We start from the raw sequence: 19,904 nt of genomic DNA on the forward strand, positions 1-19,904 counted from the left end.
TTGACAACATTGACCAAGTCAAATAGAGATGGTGAATCCCTTCAGTTTACAATTTGTAAAATGTTTATTTTTTTAGTTTATGCGTAGCATGGGAATAGATTGGCAACTCTGCCAAGTTTTTATTGAACATTAGTGTCACTACTAAGAAGATTCACACCGCTATTTGTGAGCGGAGCCATTGGCAAAGGGTTTCAGAAAGTACCCTTTTGCCAGATCTGGAGCCCATCAGGATAGCAGAGTCTGGCAGTACTGCTCTGTGTGGTGCACCTCCTTCTTTCTCATTGCTGGGACAAATGTGATACTCTATCCAGGATAGTCTCCACAGATTAAGAGTGAACTATGGTGTATTGAAATGTAAAAACCTGCACTACACTATATAATAAGAATGAGCTGAGTGCTTAGTGATCTGCTTTTCCCGTGGGTATCCGGATGGTTTGTCTGCAGGTGTTGGAGGGTTGTGAGTCTGGAGGTGTATGATAGATCGTGTATCTGTTGGTGTCTGTAAGGTTATGTGTCTGTGGGTCTTAGAGGGTGGCCATGTGTTGGAGGTTGGTAATGTGTTGGAGGTTGGTTATGTGTCAGTTGGCTTCTGGAAGGTTGTGTATCTGCAGTTGTCTGGAATGTTGTATGTTTGTGGATGGTTCTGTGTCTAAGGGTGTCTGGTGTGTTGTTTGTCTGTTGGTGTCTCAAAGGTTGTGTGTCTGCAGGTGCTTGGAAGGCTGTGTGTGTTTGAGTGTTGGAAGGTTATGTGTCTGTGGGTGTCTGGAACATTGTGTGTCTGTGAGGTTTGGAAGGTTATGTGTCTTTGGGTGACTGGAAGGTTGTTTGTCTGTGATTGTCTGGAAGTTGTGTGTTTGTTGGTGTTGGAAGGTTGTAAATTTGTGGGTGTCTGGAAGGTTGTGTGTCTGTGAGGGTTGAAAGGTTGTGCATCTGTGAGGGCTGGAAGGTTGTGTGTCCGCAGATGTCTGGAAGTTTGTCTATTGGTGTTGGAAGGCTTTGTATCTGTGTGTGCCTGAAATATTGTTTGTGTGTGTCTGAAATGTTGCTTGTCTGTGGAAGTTGGAAGGTCATATGTCTGTTGGAAGCTTGTGTGTCTGGGGAGACACTGGGATTGGGGGTGGAGATAAAGTGTATGGGGATACACAGCAGGTAGGCTGTACAGGGCCCCATGACATCTAATGGTGGTCCTATTTGGGACCATCCACATGGAAACAGAAAATTATGATAAATCCTACATTTTTGAGATGTCATGAGGACATGGGAGGGGCAACCTTTCATTGAGGACACCAGCTTTGGTAACAGTTTTCTGCAATGGGAGTTCCCCTCATTTTGTGGAGATTTTTTTAATTCTTCCATTCTCTACCCAAAACTAATAATAATAATAATAATAAAAAAAAAAAATTAAAAAAGCTTCAAGTGTTTAGATCAATAGTCTTTAAACTGTGACCCGTGGGTTAGATACTGTCCTTTGCTTTTCTTTATCCAGCCATTGAGGCTCTATTCCTCTCACTGACAATAATGATTAGGCACAACCAACAGTGAGGCATAATTTCTGCTATTGACAGCATTCATGGATCACTATTCGTCCCACTGACACTAACAAAGGGGCACTATTCCTCCTACTGACACAAACGACAGAGCATTATTTCTTCCATTGACACCAACAGTGGGCACTATTCCCTCCACTGACACCAGCGATGGGGCACTATTCCTCCCATTACTACAAATGAGTACCAACCACAGGGTCTATGGAATTTTTTTACTCCCACTGACCTCCAAGCCTGAGGCATTGTTTACTCCCAGTGACGTTGGGGCATTTTCTATCACCAGCCAGCCTAAACTTTAAAGGACTGTAAGCTGGCCCTTTGTTTGGAAATTTTGGAGACCCTTGGTTTAGATGATGGCAATATCTGTTTCCTGCTAGGGTTAAAGTGAGGCACCAGATAAACCTTTTTTCTCTTTTAAAAGAAGAGAGAAACTTTGTCAGGTTTCCTGAATCCAATACTAATTTAGCATTGTAAAAGCTGGTAATGATCAGCAAATGGTTTATTGCCTCTTTTATATACAGTAAGTCCTATTGAAAATTAATGTCAGATTTATAAATGCAGCCATATGGCACCCTGACAGAATTAAAAACTGACTTGTTTCACAAATATATAAATGAATGATGTACTATTACAGAATTTACACAAAAATATACCTTGGTTGAAGTTTCTGCATAGTTTATGTTGTTTTGAGTAATAATTAGCTATATATTTCAGGTTCTGTCTTTTGAAGCATATTTTGAAGAAGACGTTCCTCAGAGACAAGAAGAAACCTTCCGCATCAGGCAGTGTAAAATCTATTTCTATCTTGAAGATGACACAATTCAAGCAGTGGAGCCAGAAATAAAAAACAGCGGAATTACACAGGGTATGTACAGTTTCAATTCATACTAAACTACACTTTCAAGGTATGGTCACAAACTGTTAAAGCTCCATTCACACTAGTGCCATTTCAGATGCGGCTTAAGTGGCCCTGCATGACAATGGAAGTTACATTGTTTTTATTGGTGCCTGTTCACATCAATTTGGACTCAGCACAGTGGGGTTTATTTACTAAAGCTGGTTCACTTAGAATCTTGTGCACTTCTGCATAGAAACCAATCAGCTTCCAGGTTTTATTGCTAAATCAGCTTAATTGAACAAGCTGAGGTTAGAAACTGACTTGCTACCATGCACAGGTGCATGAGATTCTGGGTGAACCAGCTTTAGTAAATAAACCCCAGTGTGATTTTAGAAAAGGTTCCTGTACTGGTGCGATTCCAGACCTTATCAAAGTTGCATCCAAGTCGCGCAACATAATCGCACTGAAAATAGGATCGATGTTGGATTGCAGCAGTGTGAACCTAGCTTACTCATACAGTTTTTTGAAAATGTGCCTTTAAAAAAATATTTCTGTTTTTGCATCAATGTATTTTGAAGTGCAAGATCTATTTTTCAAAACGAAAGCTAATCAAAAGAGGCGATTGGGATTTTGTTTATTCTGTAATCACAGCGTATAAAGTAGTCTTCTTCCTTACCAGCATATCTGGTATCCCAACATTTTATCCATACAAAACTGAAGGGTGTCTTGCCATGTTCTTTATCATCATGTCATATTTCCAAATGCAGCTGCCATTTTGATAAAAAAATATGCATAGTACAATGGTTTTGTAGACATGTAATAATTTCTTAAAGGATAAGTTCACCTTTCGTAACATGTTACATGTTACACCCATATTCAGGAAGTAACATGTTATGATTTGACCGGCCCCTGTTCCCCGCTTTGACAGCTAGCAAGCTAGCAGGGGATCTTCTCCCCCCTTGCTAGCTGTCAATTTTTTTAAAAACATGGCTGTGCGGGGCCCTGCCCACCCAGCCGCTTCACTCATTCACAGCATTCTGTGAATGAAAGACTACAAGTCCCAACAGCCTTAGCGCCTGTCAGCTTGTAGTACTCAATGAACTACGACCATGCTGTGAAGTGCCGTGGTAGTTCATGCATTCTTCCTGTCAGTATATCTGCTTGCTTGTACATCCCGTATGGCAAGCTGATATACTGACAGATCTACAGGAGACCTGCATGGCATAAGCGATCTGCTGTTTGCTGGTGAAATGGTTTCCAGGATCCTGCAGACAAAAATAAGAAATGCACATTTACCTGCAAAAAAATGTGCATTTATTATTTTTTTCTAAAAGGTGAACTTATCCTCTAAACTGAACTCCATGCAAACACCTAAACATCTTGTTGTGATAAATATATGGGAGCAGTGGCGGACTGACCATTTGGAAACTCGGGCACTGTCCGAGGGCCCAGGGTCAGTAGGGGGCCCCATGAGATGCCCTTGGTACCTTTTTCATAGGCTTTTTTGAGTTTAGGCAAGGACACAGGGGCCCCATGATTGCCTATTGCCCGGGGGCCCCATGAGTTGTCAGTCCGCCCCTGTATGGGAGCTACTTCACTTGCATTTGTATTTCTGTCCATACTATCCTGAGATTAATACAGCCCTGCCACAGAGCAAATCTCATTCGGTGACCTGACTTTTTTCTGAGTCCACCTTTTACACCATGTTATATGTTGCACCTATATTTTTATTTATATACAATGCTATGATCTGATTAATTTTATCTTATATGCTAATGCAGCAAAAGAGCTGCAGCACAGGCAAAATAGAAGTAAATTGCATGCACTAATTTTAGGATGTGAGAAACGTAACGGTATATTAACATTTATAGGTAGTAACACCAGAGATTATTGATCCAGGGAATATCAGATTGTCTTTGGGGGATCAGGAAGAATCAAAGGAATGTTGTTTTGCTGCACTTGAGTAAATTGGGCCATGCTTTATATAAGCTTTTTTTTTATGTCTTCCTCTGGATCAACTTTGGATATAGGGTTTTGTATATGGAGGTTCTCTATTTATTTATTTTGTTTATTGGTTGAACTAGATGGACCTTTATCTAGTTCCAAGTATTAACTAGACACATATGACTACATAAACAATCTATCATACATTCATAGGGGGAATGGAGAAATAAAATATCTGGTAAGTTTGTTAAAACTTTTCTTTTCAATAAAGGAACAATAATCAGACGCCATCGAATTCCACTTCCGCCTCCCAATGATGACCAATTTTATACCGTGGATCATTTTAACATCAATAAAGATATTGTGTTTTATTCAAGAACTTTCAGAATTGTAAACTGTGATGAGTTCACCAGAAACTTTTTAAGAAAACTTGGAGTCAGAATAAATACACCAGACTCTACTCCACCAGACCCATACTGCACAATGCGCAAACAGGTAAAGTTCCCTGCTTTTCTTTGTCTTGGTTGTTAGAGTAGAGATGAACTCCCACCTTGTTTTGCTTTGCTGCATTTTCCTAGAAAACACTTTTGTATCTTTGATGAATTTTAGTTAAAGTGGTTGTAAACTTCAGTTGTGAAATATAAACAAAGCACATCCTATCGTATGTGCTTGTCTCAATTCAGAACACTAAGGGGTTTATTTACTAAAGCTGGAGAGTCCAAAATCAGACTCCCTTCTGCATAGAAACCAATCAGCTTCCAGGTTTCATTGCCAAAGCTTCATTGAACAAGCTGAGGTTAGAAGCTGATTGGTTTCTATGCAGAAGGGAGTCTGATTTTGGACTCTCCAGCTTTAGTAAATAAACCCCTAAGTGTCATTTCTCTCTGCTACCTCCTTCCTCTGCTATCAGCTTGAATCACTTCCCACACCTTTTCCGGATACTAAAAGGTAAAAAGGTGACAGGGGAGAGACCTACAGCACACAGCCTGTGATTGACAGCCGCAGCTCTGTGTGCTGGTTAAAGGAGGTGTGTCTTTTCCCTCCAATCTGCTCTCAAAGCTCTTCTCCCTGAGCTCTGCAGAATGAATGTTCAGCTCCCCATCCCCTGCTTCTGTAAGCTCAGACAAGATGTAAAATTCTTTTACTACTTTGAATGGCTTTAGAGAAGAGAAGACTTCAGATAAACAAGTACAACCATTGTAGGAGAGTTTGTTTCATCTCTGTGTATCACCTGAGGATAGCCACTTTACAGGTTATATGTAAGGGTTTACAACCACTTTAAAGATTTGCCCAGGTCTGCTTTTTAATGTAATTGTATTTCCAAATTCTATTTAAAGAAGATAGTAAGTTTAATCCTGGTTATTACATTTTATAGCATAATTTTTTTAAAGGGTGCATTGTGACTCATTTCCTCTTTTAACATAACTCTAAATCTGAAAAACGCCAAAGAAAGATTTGATTATACCAAGGTGATGTTATTAACTTTCTTACAAGAATTTTCCTTCTGGTCTTATGATGCTTTCCAGTGCTGGCCATACGCTTTTAGATTTTAAAACAAATGTTCATGCATTTGTGCAAAGGTTCTCATCAATACATGATAAATGGCATTTAAAAAATGTTTGCTTTTAACATTGATTTTTGGAGTGAATGGACTTTTCCAAATGAAAACCACATTCACTGTTAGAAATTAGTTTGTTTGAAAAAATAATGCCATCCTGGTCCTTTTAATTTTCTCAACACTGTGGTCAATGTCAATGTCTATTTGATCTGACTAATGATTAGAAAATACCACAAATGTTCAAACAAGATTCTGCTAGTTTATGGCCAGCTTAAGTTTTTAGCCCGTATGTATGGCTGAGTAGGAGCGTCAATTTTTCATGACATGCAGTGAGGGTAGACATCCTGTTCTTAGGAAATTACTAGCTGTCAGTATTAGACATGGTGTTGACATCCAGGAAAGGGAAATGTAAATAGAAAGTGGAATGAAGGGAGCATTTTGGGGGTTACAACTTTTAGGGCACACTACTTGTATAGTTACACGTATGTGTTTTTTAAATTGTATCTTGACATTGCATTCCACTTTAAAGTGATACTAAACCCAGGACCCTGCATTCACTACTGTGGTCTCCCACAGTAAACACAACATGGAAATGCAATTATTTTAGTAAATATAAACTGCTAAATACCTTTTCTTATCAGCTATTAGAGCAGTCTTGTGACTTCAGCAGAGCACGGGTTAAAGCTTGTAGGAGGTTTCTTTCTGTTTTAGGAGGATTTGAAACCCCTGACTCTCTGTTTGAACAGTGCTGATTGGCCCTGTGCTGATCACATGCACTCTACCAAGAAAAAAAAAACCTCTCTAGCAATACGCACCAAACTGAGCATGTGCATGTGACTACAGATTCAGTCTGTATCAGGTGGTCATTTCAACAAGAGGAAGGGCAGAGAAGACAGAATCAAACTTCCTTTTTACACAATGCAGATGATTAACCCCTTAGGTTCCACAGTGAGTATAACAAGCATGCTTTACTGCATATACAGACTGATTTTACTGTTGTGGGTTTAGTAACATTTTAAGGATCATGTATGCATTAGGATGCATGCACTAAGTTTGATAGCTGTCTTTTTAACCTGCTTTCACCTCTGTGATGAACAGAGGTTACTGCAATGAACACTACATATCACCGCAAATCAGCAGAAAAAAATGTCACAGAACTGCATTCCTGACCCACAGTAAAACCTGCAGTAATCTCAATTTATCAAAGAGATGAATGGAGGCCTGCAGACAGCTGCTGACAACTGTCAAAGTAATAGCAGTACTGCTGGCTTTAAGATCCCATATCCCCACAGCAGTGTACTGGATATGCACCCTTAGAGGTAAATTGGTTGAGATAAATTCTGTTGCTGTACAAAAAGTATAGAAGTTAAGAGATCAAAAAATATGTATAGCTGTGTGTAAATTCTAAACAGAACAGAAATAATTAATTTAAATAATAAACTGAATTTTACATCCTCAAGAATAACCAAAATAACTATTAAACGAAACAATAAAGGCAGAAACCTAGAGCAATAATGAACCAAGACAACAACAGGTCCATACATTATAACGTTTTGTTAAATAAGTGTTTTTCTGTAAATAGAAACTATTTTCTGAAATGTCTAAGGTCCATGTATCATATGCTTCTGAGTTTACAGATGCAAGATCAGATGATTTCACATCAAATGACATGATTTCTATACTTAGGCGTTTGGTGGAGACTTGCTATGATTGTAATTTGTAATTAATCAACCCCACTAAACACTATTTGCACCTATAGTGACCACATAACATAACAAGAATAGAAAGACAAAAGTGGACAAAATGAATGATTAATATTTTCACAGTTATCTAGGCCAGGGGCGGACTGATCATTTGGAAACTCGGGCACTGCCCGAGGGCCCGGGGTCAGTAGAGGGCCCCGTGAGATGCCTGGTACCTTTTTCATAGGCTTTTTTGAGTTTGGGCAAGGACACAGGAGCCCCATGATCCCCTATTTCCCAGGGGCCCCATGAGTTGTCAGTCCGCCCCTGATCTAGGCCATAGCTCCCAACTTTCCAAGGTAAGAAAGAGGACTTCTTTTTATAAGGTATCTAGGCATATAGGCAAAGGACACACTTCTGAAACACTCACAGTTGTCACAAATAATGAATACCCCCAAAAACTGGTTACAGTGGAACTAAACCCTCCTATACTTTAAAGTCAAGGATGTTGCTATCGTAGCCACTGTTTGATCTGCAATTGCCATGGTACTGCACAGGATCAGCTATGAAACCAGCCAATTGATAGTTTGGTAGAGAGCAGAAGCAAATGTTACACTTATCATTCATGGCATGCCTTGCATGTAACAGTTTTGGGAAACAGCTAAATTGGTGGGTTTATTTTTCCTTTAAATCCACAAATGCATTTTTCATCACTTATTAAATTCTATATTGATCTTTCAAATCAACAAATGCAAACATTTAGAGGTTGATTGAAAGGTTTTGGGTAGTATAACCCTTTTGGTAGATACATAATAATAAATACTGCAGTTTTATATATCAGAGCAAAAAGAGGGACATTTGAGAAGGAAAGATGGGCAAGGGAATTGGATTTCTAAAAGTGGAACAGACCCTTTAAATGAGAGACAATCAGTGGTAGGATCTAGGCTGCATCTAGAAACCCCACCATCCCCAACATGGCTGTCATAGCCAGAGCCTTCCTTTCCAAGTAATCAACTACCAAAGCAAGTTATCTCTATATGTCTCCATAGAGGCCTCACAAGAAAGCATTGGACACAGAAATCTTGTATAATTTTCTATCTCGTAGGGGGCGGTAACACGTTTCAAAGCGAAATCCTTTGTTATGTCAAAGGAGAATTTCCCTTTGAAACGCGTTACCACCCCCTACACCGCCCACCTCTCCCAGGCACACACGGGAATCACCACAAGGTTGATTACAGCGTTCTAAAGCGCTGAGATCCGGCCAGTCATTGACAGCTGTCAGACCAAAAACATCCTCTCCCTGCTTGCATGAAAGGAATTTTGTCTGTGGCTTCACTCCACCTGCTGATGATGTCTCAGTGCTCCTTTTGTGCTGGCCCCCTGTATTTTAGCGTGTAAGTATGCTATGTTTTTATTTCCAATAAATGAGTATATATGCTTATGGAGGTTTTGCGCTGTTCCATTGATCTTCCTGGATCTGTGCTGACAGCTCCATGATTTTTCATCGCATGACCACGTATCCTGTATTAATTGGAGAGTTGGAACCTTGCTGTGCGCTGGATTGGTTTGTTTGTTTCCAGTTGAAAGGTTTAGGTAGCCCAATACAGCTTTTTCTGTGGTGGAGAAAAAAAATCCCTTATACCTGATTATCGGTTAAAAAGTTTGAATTTTGATCAAAAATCCATCTGTGTTCCTAGAGAAATATGTTCTAGTTAACTGTTAATTTTAACATTTTCTCACTTGTTTGTAGATGGAAGACAATATGAAGCCTCTGCGTCCCTACGAGCGCATAGATACTCTGAGACAGTTCCTGGAACATGACAGGCATGTTCTGAGATTTTACTGCCTATGGGATGACACTCCATCCCCTTTTGGAGACAAGAGAGAACTGATATTACATTATTACCTTGCCGATGACACTATTGAAATTATAGAAGTCATACCACCAAATGCCGGCCGAGATTCTGTTCCAGTCTTTCTCCATCGTGGAAAACTTCCCAAGGTGAACGATGGCATAAAAGGCTTAAATGTATCCTAATTTTGTAACACAAATGTAATATATTACAGTGCTTAGGTCTCATTCACACATGGTGTACTATACCAAACACCAATGCAAGTCCATGTTTACACCCATGGGGTTGCACAGGTGTTCCTTGCAGGCAGTCCCATTGATGTGTCCATGCAGCCACTATGTCCCAATATAACATCCATGAGGGGGTAGGTGTGTGACCCCAAACTCACCCTGTTTGCATTCGGGGACACGTACCTTCACCCACAGAGATGTCATATTGGTACATAGCTGCTGTGTCCCAATCGACATTAATGGAATTGCCTGCACAGAGATGCACAAAACACCTGTGCATCCATGCTTGGGTAAATATGGCCCTTTGCAAGCATATAGTATAGTAGGCCCTGTCTGAACTAGGTCTTAGAAGTGATGACTGCATTTGTTTTCTTTTACAGGCTTTTGTTTTTCTTTATTTTCACCTCATGAGCCTACCACTACTAACAATTACTGTCATAGGGTGAAGTAATCATTTACTGTTTTGTATCTATGGAGGAGAGGCAGTGTCACCCTAGAACAGGAAGTGTGCTAGAACTACAGAACACCTCCCCCTCTCCTTATCTCCATAGCATAGCTAGGAGGTGTTATGCAGTTCACAGAGGTAAACTGGGTAAGACTAATAAGACTCCTTGGGATTTCAGTGCAGCACAGAAACTGTGTTGGCAAGATATTGCAGGAGCACACTGACTTTCTAGCAGGATCAAAGGGACGTTTTGGCACTTATAGAACAGATTTAAGAAATAAATATATTGTTAAGTGTTACTAAACCAAGGACCTGCACTCACTATATCTGGTCTCCCACAGTACACAGAACATGGAAATATTTTAGTAAATATAAACTGCTAAAGACCTTTTCTCATCAGCAATATATAGCAGTCTTGTGACTTCTATCAGTGTTCAGCTGAGCACACATATATATATATAGCATATTCAGGAGCATTATTACATTTTATTGGGCCATTTGGGGAAAGTCTAAAATGGGAGTATCACTTTTGTATATATTTATAACATCACCTTTAGTAAGATCCCTTTGCCTTGCCCTGTAATATCCTACTTTTCATTTAGTAAATTTTTGCACATCTTGTATACTCTCATGGTGATGTATAATCTACACTGTTCTTTAAATGTACATTCCATACAGTCAAAAGCCATGGAAAGGTATGAATAAGGTATGAATATTGATTAAAGCAGCTTTAGTGTATGGATTAACCATGTCTATCAACATTGTTTTACAGAATGCTGCAACAAGAATGTATAACCCCGGTGAGATCACTTCACGTACTGTCCTTAATGTTTTTGGCCCAATGGGACATGGAGGTCGCTTTATTCTGGATAATCTTAAAGTATGAATTGAAGTCTTTTATGAAATATTTTGTTTGTGATGTCATTTAAATAGGAAATGTAACAAGCCAAAAGTTTAAGCTGCAACACAGTATTTTAAGAAATGTAAAATTTAGGAATTTTCTATATTTGGTATATAGTTGTAGCGCTACCCCCCAATTAGCTGCTAGATTTAGTTGGTTAATTCCCACAAGAGTGCAGAGGCAGTCAGGCAAACAGCAGCAATTCAATCACTGCGGCTCAGATGAACAGTCTAGCAGTTTGCCTTTTTGTAATTTATAAACTTGGAGAGGGTGTAGGGTGATATGGGATACTCCAGAACACTGAATAATAGGCACAATTCACTAGGCCAAGCCAGGGGCAGACTGACCATTTGGAAACTCGGGCACTGCCCAAGGGCTCGGGGTCAGTAGGGGGCCCCATGCGATGCCCCTGGTACCTTTTTCATAGGCTTTTTTGAGTTTGGGTAAGGATGCAGGGGCCCCATGATCCCCTATTGCCCGGGGGCCCCATGAGTTGTCAGTCCGCCCCTGGGCCAAGCTACTCTGAACAGTCTTCACGCCAGGAGCACAGGAAGAGGTCCAGAACTGAGACCTTGTAGGGTCTCAGCTGGAGCTACCACTAGCACTTTCACCGGAGGGTAAACACAGTCAGTAAGATCTTGAGCTCAGGTCAGTACTCAGAATGTCACAAGATACCTGGATTCCTCTTTTCAGTATCATCAGACACTCCTCAGTGAGGGAGATGTTAATGCCTACAATGCCACAGGACAGCAGACCCTTTCTAACTTCCACCGGGCAGTGAGCTCTCCAGACCAGGTTCTTAGGTGAAGTCTATTGATAGGCTCAAAAAATATTCAGAATAGGCCCCACAGGTTTTATATAGCTGAGATCCAGATGAATATTAACAGCAGGCTCCTGCAACCTGCCTCAGAGAGAGAGCAGCAGCGTCCCTGAGGCTGGAAACTTCTTCAGCCGAACAAGAACAGGGCTGCTCCAGGCCTCACACTATTTATGTCCTTCTCTAGCCATCTACTGGGCATACCTCTCCATGGATTGGCTGAAATACCATTAATACTCAGGCTGTTTATTTGACTTCCCAACCCACTGTAATTCTAGAATCCTCTAGAATGCAGGGGGGAAATAATCAAACCTGCAACCTGTGAGATCCAGAACAGTCCAAAACAAACAACAACTGCTCCACTGGCTACAGAGGAGCCAAAAGAACTACATATCCTAGCAGCCTAACTACTGTAGGAGGATGCTACATACTGTCATTATTACCGAATGTTGGGATATTCTTTGCATTTATTTGCAGACTTGTCAAGTGTAAGCTAATGTATTCTTTAGAAGTAACAGACTAGAAATGTGTTATAAGGCAATACATTTAAAGCGGAGCTCCACCCAAAAGGGGAAGTTCCGCTTTAAGCCTTTGTCCCCCGCTCGCAAAAGGTGCCAATTTTTAATGGGGAGTGGGGGTTGAGGGGGTACACGAATTTGACAGGTACCCGCTCCCACTTCTGCTGCGATCGCTTAGGCGATTGGAAGCGAAGTTGTCCTCCCCCCCTCCCTCCCTGTAGTCTCCTGGGACACGTGACGAAGACTACAGGGCCATTCACAAAGCACAGCGCTTCTTGCGCATGCACAGTGGGCACCCGGCTGTGAAGCCACAAGCTGTCACAGCCGTGTGCCCACACTGAAGATGCCTGCGCCAGGGAGAGAAAACGGACGGTGAAAAAAGTGGTGGTGAGGACACTGCTGGACCGAGGGACAGGTAAGTGTCTGTATTTTAAAAGTCAGCAGCTACAGTTTTTGTAGCTGCTGACTTTAATTTTTTTTGTTCAGCTGGAACTCTGTTTTAAGAATTTCAAGTGTAAAAAAATGTGTTTATTATGGTTTGAGAAAATGATGGGAAAATCTTATTCTTAAGCCACTGCAAAGTGTTTACAGGCAGGAAAAACCACATTTATGCTTTGCGACTTACAATTGAATCTGGTGGTTTGTCTTTGAGTGTTCACTGATTACAGGTCATAAAATACTAACATTAATTTTACAGACAGGAGCCGTACACCAAGAGTTTTACAAAGACTGTGATCTGACAATTGGAGCCGCAATCAGTGCTTGGGGACGCATGATAATTCTATGTGATTGTGATGAATTTACAAAGAACTACTACAGAACAAAATATGGGATTGGTAAGGCAACTAAATTTGCTCTTAAAATTCTGAGTACACTCTAGGGAAAAAAAACGTTTTTTTTATTACCAAGAAACTGGAAGCTGTAGTGATACATTGCAGGGTTTATTATCCCAGCATGCAGCAGATTATTAAACATTATTCAGTAAAGAAAATCACATTAAACTGAAAGATGTTGGCATCATTCTTTTGAAATTAAAGGAGCTCTGGTTTGGAGCATTTGGCAGTAAAATTGTTACTTACAGACTCCAGACATCCCAGCACTGAAAGTTAAAGATCAGTTCCCAACAGCATAATATTCTGTAATCAACATATTTTAGGTGGGTCAGTTGTTATATTGGATTACATTGTTGGCAAAGACTACCTACTCCATAATTCATATAGAAAGCTGGTGTCTTTCTCACAGGACAGTTTTTCTTTTCCTAAAGTTATGTAGTCACTGTGCTAACAGTCTTGCACTAAATGTTAGTTTCAACCTGCAAGCATTTATTAGCTTTAAGGGGTTGGATTTACAAAAACAATCTTTGGACCAATGTGACAAACATTCATCAATCCCTGTTGAATTCTGATCGTATTTTGCCTTATACAGTGATTTCTTATGATTATCAGCTTCATCTAGTGGCCATTTTTGGTATTGGTATTAAAATATTTAAATCAGAAAAAAATACTGTATTATGGCCATTCAAAGAAGCTGATCATCATAGGAAATCACTGTACTAAGTAAAATACAGTCAGAATTTGTCAAGGATGGGCAAATGCTTGTCACATTCAATAAATCATTTTTTTTTTTAAATAGACCTCTTAGTAACGATGATATATTTTTTATTAACTCTTTCTTCCACATCTGCCCATATCATTTTTGTAGCCCTTCATTACGAAAATACACAACTCATAATCATGCTCCCTACTGACTGGAGCTCTAGCTCTGACTCAGAGCAAGGTTCCTTCTCTATAGCATGCTGGCAGGAGACAGACTTTTATACTTAAAGGATAAGTTCACCTTTTGGACAAAAATAATAAGTGCACATTTTTTTGAAGGTAAAAAAAATGTGCATTTATTATTTTTGTCCAAAGGAGCCTGTAAAGCATTGCACCAGTGATCAGTAGATTGCTGATGCCATGCATGTGTCCTGCAGACCTGTCGGAATATCTACTTGCCATACGGGATGTATGAGCAAACAGATATACTGACAGAAAGTTTCAATGAACTACCACGGCGCTCCACAGCACCATGGTCGTTCATTGAAGACTACAAGCCAACAGCCACTAAGGCTGTCAGGACTTGTAGGCACTCATTCACAGAACACTGTGAATGAGTGATGCAGCCGTGTGGGCAGAGCACTGCATGGCCGCGCTGTTTTCAGATCTGACAGTACGGGGAAACTTCTCCCCATACTATCTGTCAGAGGGAGGGGGCAGGTGGCGGTGGGCACGGTTGCGGCTATGGGAACATGTTACATGTTCCACCCTACAAACGGGTGGAACATGTAACATGTTCCAAAGATGAACTTATCCTTTAAAGCAATATTGAAGGCAGTTTCTTTATTTTAAAATAACAAACATCTTATACTTACCTGCTCTGTGCAATGGTTTTGCACAGAGCAGTCCTGCTCCTCTTCTTCTTGGGTCCCCCACTGGTGCTCCTAGCCCCTCCCTTCTGCTGAGAGTCCCCAAAGCGAGCAGCTTGCTATGGGGGCACCCGAGCAGACTCACTCCCGAGCCACAGCTCTGTGTGTCTATTCACACACAGAGTTGTGGCTCAGCCCCACCCCCTCTATCTTCTTATTAGCTGACTGGCTGTGAGTGACAGCATCAGGAGCCAATGGCTCTCATGGACATTGCTAGATCACGATAAGGCTCCGGTACGTCTTGGGGGGGACTGCTGAAAACAAAAGGTTTTTTTACCTGCATGCATAGAATGCATGAAGGTGAAAAACCTTGAGCCATAACAGCCACTTTGAAGCTTCACACACACACTGGTGTTTTAGCACTTGTGCATCGTATCCCATTGTTTTTAGCACAGGTGCAATTCCCAGCCCCACTTCCAACTGAAATATGCGGCGGCTGAACACCATACTGAGTAGTACTTGCTTTTAGGGCTGTATGTGTTCAGGAATGTGTATCCAGAATGCAAGAATTCTACTTTTGGGAGATATGTCCCTTAACTCATACGGCCCTAAGCGTGACTACCACTTGGCATAGCGTCCTGTCATTCATGATGACAGTCTGCTGTCAGTGGGGCTGGACGCTGCATCTGTGATTCCTGGGTGCCTGAAAATGCTGCGGCTTGATGCACAACGGACAAAACACCCAATGCATGCGACCTCAGGCAGTGGCTGCCTTCTGAAGAAAATTACCAGCGAAATATTGCATACCTTTTGTTTTGATGCACCTGGACTATGCTCCGTTGATTTAAATTGGTTCTATATTTGTGGATATATATAAACATCATACTCATTGACTAGTGTAGTCATCTTAGGTAAGCTCAACCCAAGATCTAAGATAACAAAAAACACATTTTTGTGATATTAGTGATACTGTTGTTATTGATCACTAAGCAAATGAGGTTGCCCAAACTGATGAGTCAGTATTGTGGTGCAGGTAGAGAAGGGTTGAGGCAGGTCTTTGACCACATGCTGCATAAAAGATATAAGAAGACAGAAAAAACTTAGTAGCAAATAGCTTTATAGAAACTAAGAAGCAATATAGAAATTAATACATGTATGCATTTTACATAAATGCAGAACTCCACGCAAACCCCTAAATACACAGATAAAACACATATCAGGGAGATGCTTACCCAGCTAAAGGATTTCTATTTTTGCCCATGTATTTCCAAAATTTAATACAGCTCTGATCCACAGCACAGGGATCTTTCTCTGTTGCTGTTTCATTTTCACTTACAGGTCCCATCCTCTACCCCTACCCTGTGGCTGGGCAGTGAAAGGTGAAGCAGCACACTGATGAGCTCCTCTCTTTGTCATTCTGATCTATCCTCCTTTTAGCATGCTTCTTGCACTACATTACACCTGATTGGCTCATTGTAGTGCTTTTCTCTCCCCCTCTCTGAGCTCTGTTGTACAGGATGAGCAGTAGACTGCAAGGTGCTGATTCCAAGTAAAATTCAGGTACTTACACGTTTAAATTTAAAACCCATCTTCCAGGGTATTAACAACCCCCCCTTCTTCCAACTGTTTCCTTCCACCCTCCTTTAACTAACCACCACCATGAAAAGTAAAAGAAAAAACCTGTTCAAGTGCCCATTTTAGTTACCTGAAGCCACAGTCACATGACAATCATTCTCTCTTTTTCTGTTTACTTCCTGGGTCCTTCTTTGGGTGTCCACGCCACTGCATTCATGATCTGGACACCTCCTATTGGTGGACTGAACACTTCCAGTGGCTGGGCTCATTCTTATAGGCTCTAGAGTCAGGAGTCAGGAGAGGCAGTGGGGGGTATTGGTGCTCAAGAAGATAACAAGAAGGAAAAATGTCTGGTCTCCAGATAGAGAATTTAGCTTGGCTCATAGAGGAGAGGGCGACTTTGATCCAGTAGGGTAGATTTAGACGTGCGTCTACATCTACCTCTTCTTTGAAGCATGATCCGCATTTCTATCATGCTTCAGAGGTGATTGGAAGGTGGAGAAGGCGATGTGACACCCAGTTTTTGCTGACAAATGCACCGTAAACGTGGTTTCGGGGCATATGCGGCACTTTCCTGTTCATCTGAATATGTCATGTTAAGTGGGCTTGCTGCCAGCCAATGGCTACATGTTGGGTAGGTTTTTTTATGGGCACAAAGCAAAGCATCATGAATTGCAGCATGTCTACTGCCTATTTCAACATTCTTATGCAGGGAGCAGTTGGGAAGCAGAAAAAACGCATCTCAGCCACCACTTTTTTACCCCCAACTGCACATCTAAGTTTACTCTTCCACTGCCATATGGCTTGGAATCAAGAATGAGGAGTAAGGTCGTTGATGCACAATGCACTATTTAGATTTCGGTTTTGCCTGGCATTGGGATTTTAAAAAGACATTCAATGGTATAATAATGATTACAAAGCTGCAGGAATGTGTGTCTATTATATCTGACTGGACTTCAGCTTCAATATTTACTCCAATGTTTAATAGTAAAATATGGGTTAGCTGCTTTACTAGGTGAGCCTTTGCAGAATAAAGACCCCGTAATGACAATAAGGCACTGAGGCCCAGTCATTTGATGTGAGTCTCTTCGCTCAACCTCCCATGCACAAGTGATCCACTAGACAGTGCACTGTTGACATTCATTCCTGATTAGTCTGCGATTTTTAATAAGAAGTATTATATTCCTGCGATGGAATGTAAACATAGTCCGATAGCCAGTTTTACACATTCTGATGTTATCTGTTCCCCTTTGTAGTGTTTTAAATTACTGTAAACACCGATTAAAGTAAATATTGCATTATGCAACAAATTTATTTATTACACCCCATGGCTATGTATTCACAAGAAGGTTCACAAAGCTGCACAGCTGCAGCAGACCACTCACATTCCTTTGAATAATGTCATCCAAATGTCCATTTCATTAACCCTTAAAGTGACAATAAACTCTGGTTTAAAAGTATTCTTAACTCAAAAAAGTATCTTCTATTGCTCTCTGCCATCTCCAAATACTTTTTTATTTTGTTGCTGTGATCTGACTTCCTTTTCGAAAGTGGCTACATTCATTCTCCATGGTCTCACTGTGTGTAGGAAAGTAGCCACCCTCTTTTGCTTGCTCCTAAAGTGGACTAGGAATTAAGGACTATGAGGTTTGTAGTGTGCATAGAGTAGTGCACATAACTGCAACTAACAAACACTGCTTGTTTAAAACAAACAAGTGTGAGATGGAAAGGAGAGGTTTGGGTGCTTACAGAGAAGGTTAGAATAATACAGAATATATAGAAAAAATCTCTTATAGCACAAACAATAATCAAAGGCTCTAATGCGCTCTAATTCTAATATGCTTGTCTCCAGGACGTCTCCAGAGCTTCCCCCATCCTCTGGAACTCTCTACCCCAATTTATCAGACTATCACCTACTCTGCTCACTTTTAGGTGATCTCTGAAAACCTATCTCTTCAGGGAAGCCTATCCTGCCCTCAGCTAATACTGGAATCTTCTACTCTTCCAACCAATCCATCCCCCACAGTTACTACCTTTTGTACCACTAACCCCTCATTTCTAGATTGTAAGCTCCAAGGAGCAGGGCCCTCAAATCCCTCTTTTATTGAACTGTATTATTACTGTATTGTCTCCCTTTATATTGTAAAGCGCTGAGCAAACTGTTGGCGCTATATAAATCCTGTATAATAATAATAATAATAATAATAATAATACTGCAAAGTCCAAGCTGAAAAGTTCATAACATCCATAACTGACACATATAGGGTTAATTCAGGTGGCTTCAATAGGCTTAGCACAGCACCTTAGCAGATAGGAGTATCTGTAATTACATAAAGAGACACAAAAGGATGTGATCTAAGTCTTTATTAATAAGAACAAACAATTCAGCATTCATATTTAGTAGGAGAAAATGAGCTTGCAAAGTGTACCAAAGCTGTCATCCACTAGTTATATGGCAGTAGTCAGAGTGGGAGCCACAGTGTGAAGGCATCCAACAGCATAAAGGCACTCTCAGCTGAGGCAAACCATCTAACAGCATGAGAAACACAGCTGGTATTGTCAGATACCAAGAGATGTGGAGGGGGGCGAGGCTATGCATTGAGAAAGTGGGGAAAGTGGCGTTACTGCCTTGAAACTTGTAGCCCCTAAGATCATGCTCTCTTGTGTCTTTTTTTTAGAAAAACAAAGTGCAGTTGGTTTACTAAAGGCAAATAGGCTGTTCACTTTTCAAGGGAATTTACTCCAGAACTTAGTGAGCGAGGTGAAGCTCTGCTGACTTCCATCATCCAACTATAGGCAAGAAAAAATGCTGTTTTACTTTCCTTGTATGTGATTGGGTATTCATTGTAAAGTGAAACTTCATCACATTCACTAAACTCTGGGGCAAATTCTTCAGCAAAAGGCGACTTCACTTGCAAAGTGAACAGCCTATTTGCCTTTAGTAAATCATTCCCTGTAAGAAGGACTTTCATGAAAAGTAGATCACAGAGCCATTAAGTAGTGAATGTGCATGGATTCCTTTTAGAGAATAAGGATAAGGATATGGTTTTGTGCCATCCCACAGTACACAGAACATGGAAATGCAATTATTTTAGTAAATATAAACTGCTAAATACCTTTTCTCATCAGGAGTATATAGCAGTCTTGTGACTTCTATCAGTATCCAGCTGAGCACTGGTTAAAACTTGCAGGAGGAGTTTTCATTCCGCTTTGACTGTCCTATGAGGCTGCATAATGCCTGACCCTCTGTCTAGACAGTACCGATTGGCCCTGTGCTGATCACCATACCAAAGAAAAAAAAGCAACTCTCTAGCAATACACACTAAACTGAGCATGTCCAGAGTGTCTCCTAGTGTTCTGTACTTTCAGCAGATGGATTGGGGACAGTGGAAGAAGGGGAGGATCAGAGAAGACAGGATCAAACAACCTTTTTAACCCCTTACGTTCCACACTGAGTATAACAAGCATGCTTTACTACATACTGTATATAGTCTGATTTTACTGTTGTGGGTTTAGTAACACTTTACACACAAAAACACATATACAGTAATTGTGTGTTTGCATGTGTGTTCATAGGATGCCAACCATTTTG

General features: G+C 40.7%; 1 protein-coding gene across 1 annotated transcript in view; it reads left to right on the forward strand.

Annotated features, from left to right (window-relative positions):
• Positions 1-19,904, forward strand: part of EFHC2 (EF-hand domain containing 2) — a 125,392-nt gene that overhangs the window by 36,993 nt on the left and 68,495 nt on the right. Inside the window, exons 3-7 of the mRNA XM_089665182.1 lie at positions 2,262-2,412; positions 4,601-4,824; positions 9,320-9,571; positions 10,870-10,977; positions 13,031-13,169. Of these exons, the coding sequence (XP_089521308.1) occupies positions 2,262-2,412; positions 4,601-4,824; positions 9,320-9,571; positions 10,870-10,977; positions 13,031-13,169 (874 nt within the window). The remainder of the gene's footprint in view (positions 1-2,261; positions 2,413-4,600; positions 4,825-9,319; positions 9,572-10,869; positions 10,978-13,030; positions 13,170-19,904) is intronic.

This window comes from Staurois parvus, unplaced genomic scaffold (assembly GCF_062004578.1).
Source record: "Staurois parvus isolate SC_StPar_1 unplaced genomic scaffold, SC_StPar_1.0 ptg002140l, whole genome shotgun sequence".
Taxonomy (NCBI): Eukaryota; Metazoa; Chordata; class Amphibia; order Anura; family Ranidae; genus Staurois; species Staurois parvus.